Raw genomic sequence first — 14,131 nt, 5'->3', positions numbered from 1 at the left:
TGGTGAAATCCAGGGGTTCCCTCGCTTTGGAGAGATTTCCTCTCACTTCATGTTTGCCTAGAGGAAGGGAAGTGAAGGAAAATCTCCACTTTGTGACTCAGAGCAAAAAAATAAAAATAATGACACGGGGGGGGGGGGGGTTATAACCCTCCCTTACTCTATTCAAAATGGGGGGAATTGCCTTCAGTTCTATTTTTTTTTAAGCTTACAGTATATTTATTATTATATTACTATATTATATTAATACTATATTATTACTATATTATTACTATATTATATTAATACTATATTATTACTATATTATATTATTACTATATTATTACTATATTATATTATTACTATATTATATTATTTTATTATTACTTTGTAATAACTTTATATACTAAACACCAAGGGGTGTATTAATAAATTAGGAAACATTGAATGTTCTCAGGCTATACACCCTGCACATCAAATACAATAAATATAGCCTAAGGAAAAATACTACACTATGGCCACTAGATGGAGCTGAGGATACTTATTTCCTGTGATAGTGGGTGCCATCTACTGGCCAAAATGAGTTTTTTTCCCCAGTGACACATTTTTATTCTGCAGAGAATATACAATTATGCCCCATATACAAAGAACAAATTTACATGCAGTTTCCAAGGTCAAGGCTATGCAATAATACAGCCCTATATATATATATATATATATATATATATATATATATATATATATATATATATATATATATATATATATATATATATATATATATATATATATATATATATATATATATTAGAATACATTTTCTTTCTGGAACAGTGGTCATTCGAGGTTGGTACTTAAAGCGAAGCTCCACCCAAAAGGTGGGCGCTCCGCTTGTTCGCGCCCTCCACTTGTCACATTTGGCACTTTTTTTTGGGGGGGGGGGGGTTGGGGGAGCGAATACCTGTCAGAATCAGGTACCCACTCCCACTTCCGGGTAAGATCACAACAATGCGGCGATCTACTAAACTTCTGGCCCCTCCCCTTGCTGCCTTCTGGGAGACGCACAGCTCCCAGAAGACAGTGGGACCAATCAGAAAGCACAGGGTAACTTGCGCATGCGCAGGAGGAAAACAGGCTGTGAAGTTGCAAGGCCTCACTTCCTATTTCCCTTAGTGAAGATTCCGGCGTCTGCACCCGGAGCTGATGGACGAATTGGCTTGGGGTGCCAACATCGCGGAATCCTTGGACAGGTAAGTGTCCTTATATTAAAAGTCAGCAGCCACAGTATTTGTAGCTGCTGACTTTTTTTTTTTTTTTTTTTTTTAAACAGGCTGGAACTCCTCTTTATTAAAGTATATGTAGTATAAAGCCAAAATCTCTCTTTTTTTGCTTTTTCTTTTTAAGCTTTGAGTAGAAAGGCGTTAGAACCTTGTCATGTACTCCGTTTCACTTCCAAGACACAAAGGGAAATCTCATAACAAAACATTTACTGACCGGGTTATACATTTCCCTAAAAATAGGGCGAGATTCATTAAGTAAAAATGCATTTTAACTGTATCCTAGGCCAAAATTAGCATTGACCCTTGTAGTACAGGGAAATCCCACTGCCAGGGTAGTTAAAATTTGTTAAAAGTTCAGCTTTAAGCCACATCTCACCTTCTGTATAGGATTCCGCTCCGGATTTATTAATAAGTGATGTTCTCTTTCTGAACCTGAGAATAAATGACAAAAGAAATCTTATTCATACATGAACACACAGGAAAAACAGGTGAATACAGCAATCTGACTTTACCTGTCACTTACTAACCAGTGCAACGATTAGGCCCAATGTTACAGGCAATCTTTTTTTTTTTTTTTTATAAATATTTTAATTCATTTTTTTTCAAAGTACCGTTAACAATAAAAACAAGAAAAATAAGCACACATCTCACATATTACCAGTACAAATTAATCCCCAATTGCCCCCCTCCCGACTCCCCCCATTCTAAGCCCATCCCACTCCCCCCTCCTACCCACCAATCAGTTTCCCCATTTTGATGTTATTCTCTTTTTACTCTCAGACCTGCCGGTTCACACTGCCGCGACCATAAGTCGCCCCATGTCGGAGCGACTTTTTACCGCGACTTGTGAATTATTTTGCGCGACTTGTTTGGCCAATCAAAATATTATGTGTTGTGACCTAATTCCCCTTTTCTGTTTTTTTTTTACTCATTTCCTCATTGCCCACCAGTGCCACGTATCAGTGTCCACCAGTGCCACTGCCCACCAGTGCCACGAATCAGTGTCCACCAGTGCCACGAATCAGTGCCACGAATCAGTATCCACCAGTGCCACGTATCAGTGTCCACCAGTGCCACGAATCAGTGTCCACCAGAGCCACATATCAGTGCCACGAATCAGTGTCCACCAGTGCCACATATCAGTGTCCACCAGTGCCACGTATCAGTGTCCACCAGTGCCACGTATCAGTGTCCACCAGTGCCACATATCAGTGTCCACCAGTGCCACATATCAGTGTCCACCAGTGCCACATATCAGTGTCCACCAGTGCCACATATCAGTGTCCACCAGTGCCACATATCAGTGCCACGTATCAGTGTCCACCAGTGCCACATATCAGTGCCACGAATCAGTGTCCACCAGTGCCATGTATCAGTGCCACGAATCAGTGTCCACCAGTGCCACGAATCCGTGTCAACCAGTGCCACATATCAGTGCCACGTATCAGTGCCATGAATCAGTGTCCACCAGTGCCACGTATCAGTGTCCACCGGTGCCACGAATCAGTGTCCACCGGTGCCACGTATCAGTGCCATGAATCAGTGTCCACCAGTGCCACTCACACAGACCAAGCAGAGATAATGGTATATTATATATATACATACATACATACATACATACACACACACCATTACACACACACATATATATATATCTCTTTCTTCTTCCTGGAAAGTCTGATAACAAGTCGCTTCAATTAAGATAAGGAGGCGACTCACATTGAAGTATATGGGACAAGTCGGATCACAGGTCGCCTCAAAGTAGTACAGGACCCTTTTCTGAAGTCGGAGCGACTTCAGTAGTGCCATTTAAGACGGCACTGATTAACATTGCTTTTGTTATGTCAAGCTACCTGGGGCTACACAAGTCGTGCTAGTGTGAATGGGCTCTCACCGAGTTCTAAATTTTCTCATGTGTTTACCATTAAGATTTCCAGACATTGACAGATTTTTTGAATTCTTCCCATTTTCCCAACACATATTTAGGTTGTTCCTCTTCCCTACTACCCAAATACTCCATATTATAAATGTAATCTACTCTATTACAACACTCCTTCAGCCCCCATTCACACTGGGGCGACGCTACTTCGCAACGCGACCTCCGAGGTCGCGGTGCGAGCAGCGCGCCGCGACCTCGGAGCGGCCGCCACGGACATCGTAACATTGAAGTCTATGGCGGTCGCCTCCTGGTCGCCCCAAAGAAGCTCCGGACCCTTTTTCTGAGTCGGAGCGACTTGTGTCGCTCCTATCAGAACGGGTCCGCAGCTTCCCTATGGGAGGCGACCTGCGGCGACCTGTGAGGCGACCAGGTCGCCTCACAGGTCGCCCCAGTGTGAACGGGGGCTCAGGGTAGGGCTCTTTACCTCTAACCATTTTTTCGGGATAACTCCTTTATTTATTTCAGGTACTTATATAACGCTGTCAATTTACACAGCGCTTTACATATACATTGCACATTCACATCAATCCCTGCTCTCAATGAGCTTACAATCTAAGGTCCCTAACTCACATTCATACTTACATAGTAGGGCCAATTTTTATACAGGATCCAATTAACCTACCAGCATGTCTTTGGAGTGTGGGAGGAAACCCACGCAGGCACAGGGAGAACATGCAAACTCCAGACAGGTAGTGTTATGGTTGGGATTCGAACCAGCGACCCTCTTGCTGCTAGGTGAAAGTGCTAACCACTACACCACTGTGCCGCCCACCTTTAGCTGCATTCAATAAAATTGGGTCCAATGTAGTTTGGTATTGTTTGAATGGTATTTTTGTTCTATGAAATAGACACCATCATTGGTTATCTAGGACAGCCATTTTCAACCAGGGTGCCTTGGCAAAATGCCTAAAATTTTCCCAAAAATTGTATACAAACCAGCGTTTGGGTAAAGCCTTTTAGCTACACAAAGCCACAGGTTTTCATTGTGCACCATTACAACCTTCTAGCTGCCAGGCATCCTAACGACCAATGGCATCATCAGCTGATATGGAGGATGTCAGTCGCTGCGTGATGGAGAAAAACTGAGGGAGAAGAGAAACATCAGAATACTAGTCAGCCCCAGTTTGCAAAAATGTATTTCCTTTGGAAGAATACATCATCTCCAACATTGGGTGTCTTACTTGTGTGGATATTGCTGCATTATGTAAAATAATTTATATTGTTTTTACATTTTAGAATGGGGTGCCTCAATACTGTCCATATTTTACAAGGGTGCCTCGAGATTTTCCATAATTTTAAAGGGTGCCTTGACTGAAAAAAGGTTCAGAAACACTGATCTAGGACATCAACTCCAGTAATCTCAAAGGTCTTGTCTAACTTTCAATTAACCACTTAACCCCCGGAAGATTTTACCCCCTTCCTAACCAGGGCCTATTTTGCGATTCGGCACTGCGTGACTTTAATGGACGCTGTACCTAAACAAATTTGGCGTCCTTTTTTTCCCACAAACAGAGCTTTCTTTTGGTGGTATTTGATCACCTGTGCGATTTTTTGATCATGCGCTATAAACAAAAAAAGAGCGTCAATTTTGCAAAAATAACAATATTTTTCACATTTTTTTATATGAAATTCCCCAAAAAAATGTAAAAATCTAAATATTTTAACATTTTCGGCCAATTTGTTTTATGCTACATATGTTTGGTAAAAAAAAAAAAAAAAAACGCAAAAAGCGTATTTTGATTGGTTTGCGCAAAAGTTATCGCGTTTACTAACAAAGGGAAAGATTTTTGTCATTTTTGTTGTTGTTTTTTTAACGCGTAATGGCGGCGATCTGCAATTTTTTTTGTGGTTCTGCGACATTGCGACGGACAGATTGGACCCTTGACTGACATTTTTGACACTTTTGGGGTTACCAGTGACATTACTACAGTAATCAGTGCTATACATATGCACTGTTACTGTAATAATTACACTGGCAGTGAAGGGGTTAACTTTTTTTTGAGAGGGAGGGGTTATGTGCGTCCCTAGGGGCGTGATTCTAACTGTGATTGGCTGTGGCTTGAGGTGTAGGAACAGTGATCAATGGTCCTACATAGTAGAACCGTATGATCACTAATCCTACACAGGGGAGAATGACAGGCGGCTTGTTTACATCAGCCGCCTGCCTTTCTCCCTCTGCACCGACGATCGCCGAGTGACCGGCGGACATCAGGTCGCGCTCGCTCCCTAGACCCTCACAGGCTAGCGACGTAGTACTACGTCACTTTGCCTGTGAGGGGCTGACTGCCGACGTAAATAGTCGTGCGGCGGTCGGCAAGCGGTTAATATTCCTGAATTTTGGGGCAATCCCACCAAATGTGGAACATTGTCCCTTTATCCCCAGTGTGACTATCACACTGTAGGATAGGGTCCCACCATAGAGTAAAAGCTGAAACAGCTAAATACAGATTCATAGAAGATCTGTATTTTTGTCCATCCAATCCTTAGATTTAAACAGCTCCGCCACGCAGAACTCCCCTTTCTCTCAGCAATAGGGACCTGATCTACAGTATCTCTACTCCAAGTTCACTTTCGCTTACAAGTCATCTCACCACCCCCCACCCAATGATTTGACAGTAAAAGGAGAAGCTCTCGCCACCCATCAGCATTCTCCTTGCACTGGCATAGACCCGATGGCTTCTTGTGCTGCTTCTCCAATCCCCTCTCTGAGTTCTGCAGTACAGTAGACTGGAAGAGGCTGATCAGTCACATTTTAGCACTTGTGTAGAAAGTACGTGTGTGCTGCGATGTATATGGTGAAAAAAATGCTGCCTAAATTAATATACAAACGGAACAACTGCAACCTAAGAATAGCAATCTCACACCACAAGGATTATAAATCGTAAAATAAATGATGCACGTCTGGGTATCATTTATCCAGAGTGACGTGATTTTGCTGCGATTGGCGCTCAAGAATCAGCTATGATTAAGCGCCAGTGAGAGGTGTGAAACGCGTCAGCTGCTGCCGTTATTGTATTCTCCTATGCTGTATGGATTTTATAGTTTCACAAAGGTGTTGCATTTGGATTGCGGCCGTCCAGAACTATTCATTTCTTCATTTGAACTGCGGAGCCAGCACCTGCTTGCATGGGGAGGTGTGATTTGAAGCAGTGTTTCTCAACCTTTTTTCAGTCAAGGCACCCTTTAAAATCATGGACAGTCTTGAGGCACCCCATTCTAAAATGAGAAAACTATTCTAATAGTTTTACATAATGCAGCAACATCCACAAGTCCAAGTAGGACACCCAACGTTATAGGTGATGTATTCTTCCAAAGCAAATACACTTTTGCACACTGGTACAGACTAGTATTCCAATGTTTCTCTTCTCCCTTCGTTTTTATCAATCGCTTAGCTAATGGGACCCCAAAGCTGATGGAGAGAGGCAGGGGAGGGTCAAACAAGGCTTATGCAGGCAACCGTCATCCTCCTTATCAACTGATAATGCCATTGGTCGTTAGGATGGCGGCAGCTAGAAGGTTGTAATGGTTCACAATGAAAACCTGTGGCTTTGTGTAACTAAAAGACAGTCTTCATCCACATGCTGGCTTGTATACAACTTTTGGGCAATTTTTAGGCATTTTGCCAAGACACCCCTGAAGAAACCTCAAGGCACCCCAGGGTGCCTGGGTACCCTGGATGAAAAAGACTGATTTGGAGGACTGACACCTGGAGCAATAACACTTTCATTGATTATAAATAGTCAAATAATTGTGCGCTTCCTCAACCTGTGAATATATTCTATAAAGAAAAATAACAAAAGTGATGGATTTAGCAGCAGTGATATACAGCACCTTCCACTGTTTGTATCAAATGTTGAATAATTCTTCAATCTAATGCTGTAAGGATTAAAGAAACATAAATAAGATGTGAATCACACAATAGTATGAAAAACAATCCGTGATAAGAAAATCCAAGTAATAAGGTCCACAAATAGGATTAAGCTGGAATGCCTTCTGCACAAAAGACCCGCTCCAGTGCGTGCCACGCAGCAATTGAGAATAAGCGATTCAGTAACCATCACTGCCACCTCTAGGGGACCTCAGAAGACCCAATGGGTCGGGTCACACCTTAGGTATATACCAGGGTTTCTCAACCAGGGTTCAGTGGAACCCTAGGGTTCCTCCTGAAGTTGTTAGGGGTTCCTTGAGCAATGGGCAATTTCTGCCTCTCAGATAAGTTTCCAATGACACCATTGTTCCTTTTAGCGATCTGTAAGGGGTAATTCTTCCCAATGATGACAAGAGTAAGGAGCATTCTTCCCACTGACTGTCACACTAATGTGTCATGAGTTGTAGATGTTTCATTTTTAGCAGGGGTTCCCGGAGACCCGAAATTTATTTCAAGGGTTCCTCTGTGTTGAAAAGTTTAAGAAAGGCTGGTATTTAGTGTATCTGGAAAGTATTCACAGCACTTCACTTTTTCCACATTTTATGTTACAGCCTTATTGCAAAATGGATTAAAGAGGAAGTAAACCCTCCTCTGGCACTTTTACCTATAGGCAAGCCTATGATAAGGCTTACCTATAGGTACTGTAAATATCTCCTAAACATGTACCGTTTAGGAGATATTTACCTTCGATGCATCCAGTGACGTCACTGGCGCATGCGCTCTGAAGGAACGGCCGCTGGTGCCGTTCCTTCAGAGCCCCGTGCCGTGACCGTCGGCTCCCGCGCGCGTGCGCGGGAGTGACGTCACCGCGGCTCCGGCCAATTAGATGGCCGGATGCCGCGATCCCGGAAGACGGGCGTCTGGACATGTCGCCCGTCATACAGGTGAGCGGGCGGCACGGCGGGGGCTCGTTCTTAGGTAAGTATTTCATAATGAGCTAGTATGCGATGCATACTAGCTTATTATGTGTTTGTCTTTCAGGTTGCAGCAAAAAAAAAAAAAGTTTAATGGGTTTACAACCTCTTTAAATTAATTTTTCCTCAAAATTCTACAAACACCTCCCCATAAGGACAATGCGAAAGAAGTTTGTTTCAAATTTATTAAAAATAAAAATCCCATATACATAAGTATTCACAGCTTTTACTCAATACTTTGTTGAAGCATTTTTGGCACCAATTTCAGACTGGAGTCTTTTTGAGTATGATGCTACAAGCTTGGCACACCTATTTTTGGGCAGTTTCTCCAATTCTTCTTTGCAGGACCTCTAAAGCTCCATCAGATTGGATGGGGAGTGTCGGTGGGCCGCCATTTTCTGATCTCTCCAGTGATGTTCAAATCTGGTTCAAGTCTGGGCCACTCAAGGACATTCACAGAGTTGTCCCGTAGCCACTCCTTTGTTATCTTGGCTGGTCCTGGTGTGCTTAGGGTCATTGTCCTGTTGGAAGATGAACCTTTGCTCCAGTCTGAAGTCCAAAGCGCTCTGCAGCAGGTTTTCATCAAGGACGTCTCTGTAAATTGCTGCATTCATCTTTCCCTCTATCCTGACTAGTCTCCCAGTTCCTGCCGCTGAAAAACATCTCCACAGCATGATGCTGCCACCACCATGCTTCACTGTAGGGATGGTATTTGCCAGGTGATGAACGGTGCCTGGTTTCCTCCAGACATGACGCTTGCCATTCAGGCCAAAGAGTTCAATCTGTCATCAGACCAGAGAATTTAGTTTATCATGTCATGCCACTCTATCATAAGGCCTGATTAGTGGTGTGCTGCAGAGATGATTGTTCTTCTGGAAGCTCTGTCAGAGTGACCATCGGGTTCTTGGTCATCTCCCCGACTATGCCCCCCCCCCCCCCCCCGATCGCTCAGTTTGGCCAGGCGGTGTTAAATTGGCATTTTTAAAGCGGTATTAATCACTTGTCTACCGGACACTTTTACCCCATTCCTGCCCAGGCCAATTTTCAGCTTTCAGCACGGTCCAACTTTACACACAAATAGAGCTTTCTTTTGGTTGTATTTAATCACCACTGGCTTTTTTATTTTTTGCTATAAAAAACAAAACAAAAAACAAACAAACAAAGACCGAAAATTTTTATACAATTTTTAAAACAGGTAATTTTTCTCCTTCAGAGGTGCACTGATGAGGCGCAGCACTGGTGGTCACTGATGAGGCGCAGCACTGGTGGTCACTGATGAGGCGCAGCACTGGTGGTCACTGATGAGGCGCAGCACTGGTGGTCACTGATGAGGCGCAGCACTGGGGGTCACTGATGAGGCGCAGCACTGGGGGTCACTGATGAGGCGCAGCACTGGGGGTCACTGATGAGGCGCAGCACGGGGGGTCACTGATGAGGCGCAGCATCGGCGGGCTCTGATGAGGCGCAGCGCCGGCGGGCTCTGATGAGGCGCAGCGCCGGGGCGGGCTCTGATGAGGCGCAGCGCCGGGGCGGGCTCTGATGAGGCGCAGCGCCGGGGCGGGCTCTGATGAGGCGCAGCGCCGGGGCGGGCTCTGATGAGGCGCAGCGCCGGGGCGGGCTCTGATGAGGCGCAGCGCCGGGGCGGGCTCTGATGAGGCGCAGCGCCGGGGCGGGCTCTGATGAGGCGCAGCGCCGGGGCGGGCTCTGATTAGGCGCAGCGCCGGGCGGGCTCTGATTAGGCGCAGCGCCGGGCGGGCTCTGATTAGGCGCAGCGCCGGGGCGGGCTCTGATGAGGCGCAGCGCCGGGGCGGGCTCTGATGAGGCGCAGCGCCGGGGCGGGCTCTGATTAGGCGCAGCGCCGGGCGGGCTCTGATTAGGCGCAGCGCCGGGCGGGCTCTGATTAGGCGCAGCGCCGGGGCGGGCTCTGATGAGGCGCAGCGCTGGGGGGCTCTGATGAGGCGCAGCGCTGGGGGGCTCTGATGAGGCGCAGCGCTGGGGGGCTCTGATGAGGCGCAGCGCTGGGGGGCTCTGATGAGGCGCAGCGCTGGGGGGCTCTGATGAGGCGCAGCACTGGCGGGCTCTGATGAGGCGAAGCACTGGCGGGCTCTGATGAGGCGCAGCACTGGCGGGCTCTGATGAGGGGCAGCACTGGCGGGCTCTGATGAGGCGCAGCACTGGTGGGCTCTGATGAGTCGCAGCACTGGCGGGCTCTGATAGGTGACACTGATTGTGTGCAATCTAAGTGTCACATGATCTGTCATTACATATACACACCTTTTTTGAAAGGCCCCAGAGGCTGCAATACCTAAGCAAGAGGCACCACTAACCAAACACTGCCATGAAGACCAAAGAACTCGCCAAACAAGTAAGGGACAATGTTGTTGAGAAGTACAAGTCAGGGTTAGGTTATAAAAAAAAAATCCAAATCTTTGATGATCCTCAGGATCACCATCAAATCTATCATAACCAAATGAAAAGAACATGGCACAACAGCAAACCTGCCAAGAGATGGCTGCCTACCAAAACTCACGGACTGGGCAAGGAGGGCATAAATCAGAGAGGCAGCAGAGAGACCTAAGGTAACCCTGGAGGAGCTGCAGAGTTCCACAGCAGAGACTAGAGTATCTGTACATAGGCTGACAATAAGCCGTACGCTCCATAGTGTTGGGCAAAACAAAACGGCATAGTTTGAGTTTGGGAAAAGGCATGTGGGAGAGTCCCAAAATGTATGGAGGAAGGTGCTCTGGTCTGATGAGACTAAAATTGAACTTTTCGGCCATCAAAGAAAACGCTATGTCTCACGCAAACCCAACACATCACCCAAAGAACACCATCCCCCACAGTGAAACATGGTGGTGGCAGCATCATGCTGTGGGGATGTTTTTCAGCAGCCGGGACTGGGAAACTGGTCAGATTTGAGGGAAAGATGGATGGTACTAAATACAGGGATATTCTTGAGCAAAACCTGTATCACTCTGTGCGTGATTTGAGGCTAGGACGGAGGTTCACCTTCCAGCAGGACAATGACCCCAAACACTGCTAAATCAACACTTGAGAGGTTTAAGGGAAAACATCTAAATGTGTTGAAATGACCTAGTCAAAGCCCAGACCTCAATCCAATAGAAAATCTGTGGTCAGACTGAAATATTGCTGTTCACAAGTGCAAACCATCCAACTTGAAGGAGCTGGAGCAGTTTTACAAGGACAAATGGGCAAAAATCCCAGTGGTAAGATGTGGCAAGTGAATAGAAACTTTTCCAAATCATCTTGGAGCTGTGATTGCAGCAAAAGGTGGTTCTACAAAGCATTGTCTTTAGGGGGGGTGAATAGTTATGCACACTGACTTTTTCTGTTATTTTGCCTACTTGTTGTTTGCTTCACAATATAAAAAAAAAAAAAAAAAAACATTTTCAAAGTTTTGGGCATGTTCTGTAAATTAAATGATGCAAATCCTCAAACAATCCATGTTAATTCCAGGTTATGAAGCAACAAAACATGAAAAATAACAAGGGGTGAATACTTTTGCAAGGCACTGTATTTAAAGCGGAGTTCCGGCCTCAAAATCGAAAAAAAAATCGATTTTGGGCCATGCGCTTGCTGAGGGCAACCTGAAAGAGAAATAGATAGTGCCGATTTTTTTTTTTTTTGGTCACTTACCTTATTAAAGAAGAAAATATACTCCCCTTCCTTCCACTTCCTCCCTCTGTGGCTGCAGCCCGCGCCGTCACTTCCTGCTTGTGATGAATCCTGGGAGCTGAACGTCATCGCTCCCAGGAATCAATGCACCTGCACCAGCCCCGCTCGTCACTTCCGGTGCGGCGCCGCATTCCCCTGCTAAACTGCCCAGAAGCAGTGCAGGGATGACACGCCTGCACCGGAAGTGACGAGCGGGGCCGGTGCAGTGCATTGTGGGACTCCGGCGACACAAAGAGGGACGCTGCGGCTTCAGCTGCCCATACCTGAGATGGCAGCGCTGGAGAAGAACTTTTCAAGGTAAGTATTTCTTCTTACAGGTAAGTGCGACCCGGGACAGTTCAGAGGCCATCCATTATGGAATGTACTAGCCCTGACCGTCCCGGGGGTATTTGTAGCTAGAATTGACCCCCGAGGCCGGAACTCTGCTTTAACAAAAGGAAGTGGTTTTTGACTAATCATTAAAATACGATCGCAACTTACGTTGATCAATTGCATCTCTGTTTTTTATCATGTAATTTTATGATCTTTACAATCGAAGTACGATCGTATTCACGAACAAAGCGTCACTGCTATGGACTGATGCAAAATCATCGATATTTTTCCACTATGGCCGATCAACTCAGTTTGCTCAAATCTGATAGAAGTTGCATCTAAAATTAATTTTAACCGCTTGCCGACCGCCGCAAGTAGATATACTGCGGCGGTCAGCCCCGGCCAGGCAAAGTGACATATATATACGTCACTAGCCTGTGACCGGTTTGTGAGCCAATAGTGGGCGAGCGCGCGCCCGTTGAGGCGCGTGACCGCCGCGGCTCGTTCGCGGAGGAGTCCGACCCGATGTCCGCCGGTCACACTACGATCGTCGGTAGAGCGGGAGAAAGGCAGAGCGGCTTATGTAAACAAGCCGCCTGTCATTCTCCCCTGTGTAAAAATGGAGATCAGACGGTTCTACTATGTAGAACCGTTGACCTCTGTTTTTACAATAGGAGACCTGTCCAATCACAGTTAGAAACACGCCCCTAGGACACACTTAACCCCTCCCTCTCCAATACAGTTAACCCCTTCCCTGCCAGTGTCATTTTTACAGTAACAGTGCATATTTTTAGCACTGATTACTGCAGTAATGTCACTGGTAACCCAAAAAGTGTCAAAAATGTCAGTCAAGGGTCCGATCTGTCCGCCGCAATGTCGCAGTCCTGCAAAAAAAAAAAAAAAAATCACAGATCGCCGCCATTACTCGTTAAAAAAAAAAAAAAACACCAAAAATGACAAAAATCTTTCCCTTTGTTAGTAAACGCGATAACTTTTGCGCAAACCAATCAAAATACGCTTTTTGCGATTTTTTTTACCAAACATATGTAGCATAAAACAAATTGGCCGAAAATGTTAAATTTTGATTTTTACATTTATTTTTTTGGGAATTTCATATAAAAAGATGTGAAAAATATTGTTATTTTTGCAAAATTTACGCTCTTTTTTTGTTTATAGAGCATGATCAAAAAAAAAAAAAAAAAAAAATCGCACAGGTGATCAAATACCACCAAAAGAAAGCTCTGTTTGTGGGAAAAAAAGGACGTCAAATTCGTTTAGGTACAGCGTCGCACGACCACGCAATTGTCCGTTAAAGTCACGCAGTAAAAAAAAAAAAAAAAAAATCGCAAAAAACCCCCTGGTCGGAATGGGGGTAAAATCTTCCGGGGCTTAAGAGGTTAAGGGAGGGTATGGCTATGTTTTTTTTTTTTTTTTTTTCAACAAGTTCTTTATTGTAATAAATCAAAGCAAAAACTATACAACTTTGTACAATACACATCTTGAAATTTTAAGGAATGAGTAAACCAAACTAATTTACATATATCAAACAAGGGTTCATATAGAGGAACCTGTACTGCAATTAAAGGAAGCCGAGGAACACAATACAAGTAGACTGATATCTGTCATTTTGTACATACTACTAATAATATGCATTACTAATACGTCCCCTCCCTAGGGAAGGAAAGGAAACAGAGGAAACACAAAGAATGAAAACAAACAGCTGTACCACTCCCTGAAATTAGAACGATCTCTTATGTGGCTTTATTCAGATGGCATGCACGTCTCTGGGGCCTGAACCCACCTATCCCATATCTTATTATACTTGGATACACTTCCTCTATGGGAGTAGATCAGTTTTTTATAGGGCAAGGTTACATTGATCTCCCGGAGCCAGTCCTGTATAGATGGAGGTGAATCTCTCATCCAGCGGCGGGCCAAACACTTCCTAGCGAGAAACAGTGTCTCATGCAAAAACAGTGTGGTATATTTATCTATATTAATATCAGGGGGTATTCCTAGTAAACAGAATTTCGGAACCAGGGTCAAAGGAGACCCCATGGTATCATGTAGAAATCTAACCACCTGC

At 44.9% G+C, this 14,131-nt stretch overlaps 1 protein-coding gene across 1 annotated transcript in view; it reads right to left on the bottom strand.

Moving 5' to 3' along the window:
• Window positions 1–14,131, bottom strand: part of LOC309555318 (tetratricopeptide repeat protein 39A-like) — an 83,362-nt gene that overhangs the window by 37,143 nt on the left and 32,088 nt on the right. Inside the window, exon 4 of the mRNA XM_082257274.1 lies at window positions 1,633–1,688. Within this exon, the coding sequence (XP_082113400.1) occupies window positions 1,633–1,688 (56 nt within the window). The remainder of the gene's footprint in view (window positions 1–1,632; window positions 1,689–14,131) is intronic.

The sequence above is a fragment of the Pelophylax lessonae genome, assembly GCF_965119305.1.
Source record: "Pelophylax lessonae genome assembly, chromosome: 4".
Lineage (NCBI taxonomy): Eukaryota > Metazoa > Chordata > Amphibia > Anura > Ranidae > Pelophylax > Pelophylax lessonae.
This window is presented reverse-complemented; position numbering and strand designations above follow the sequence as displayed.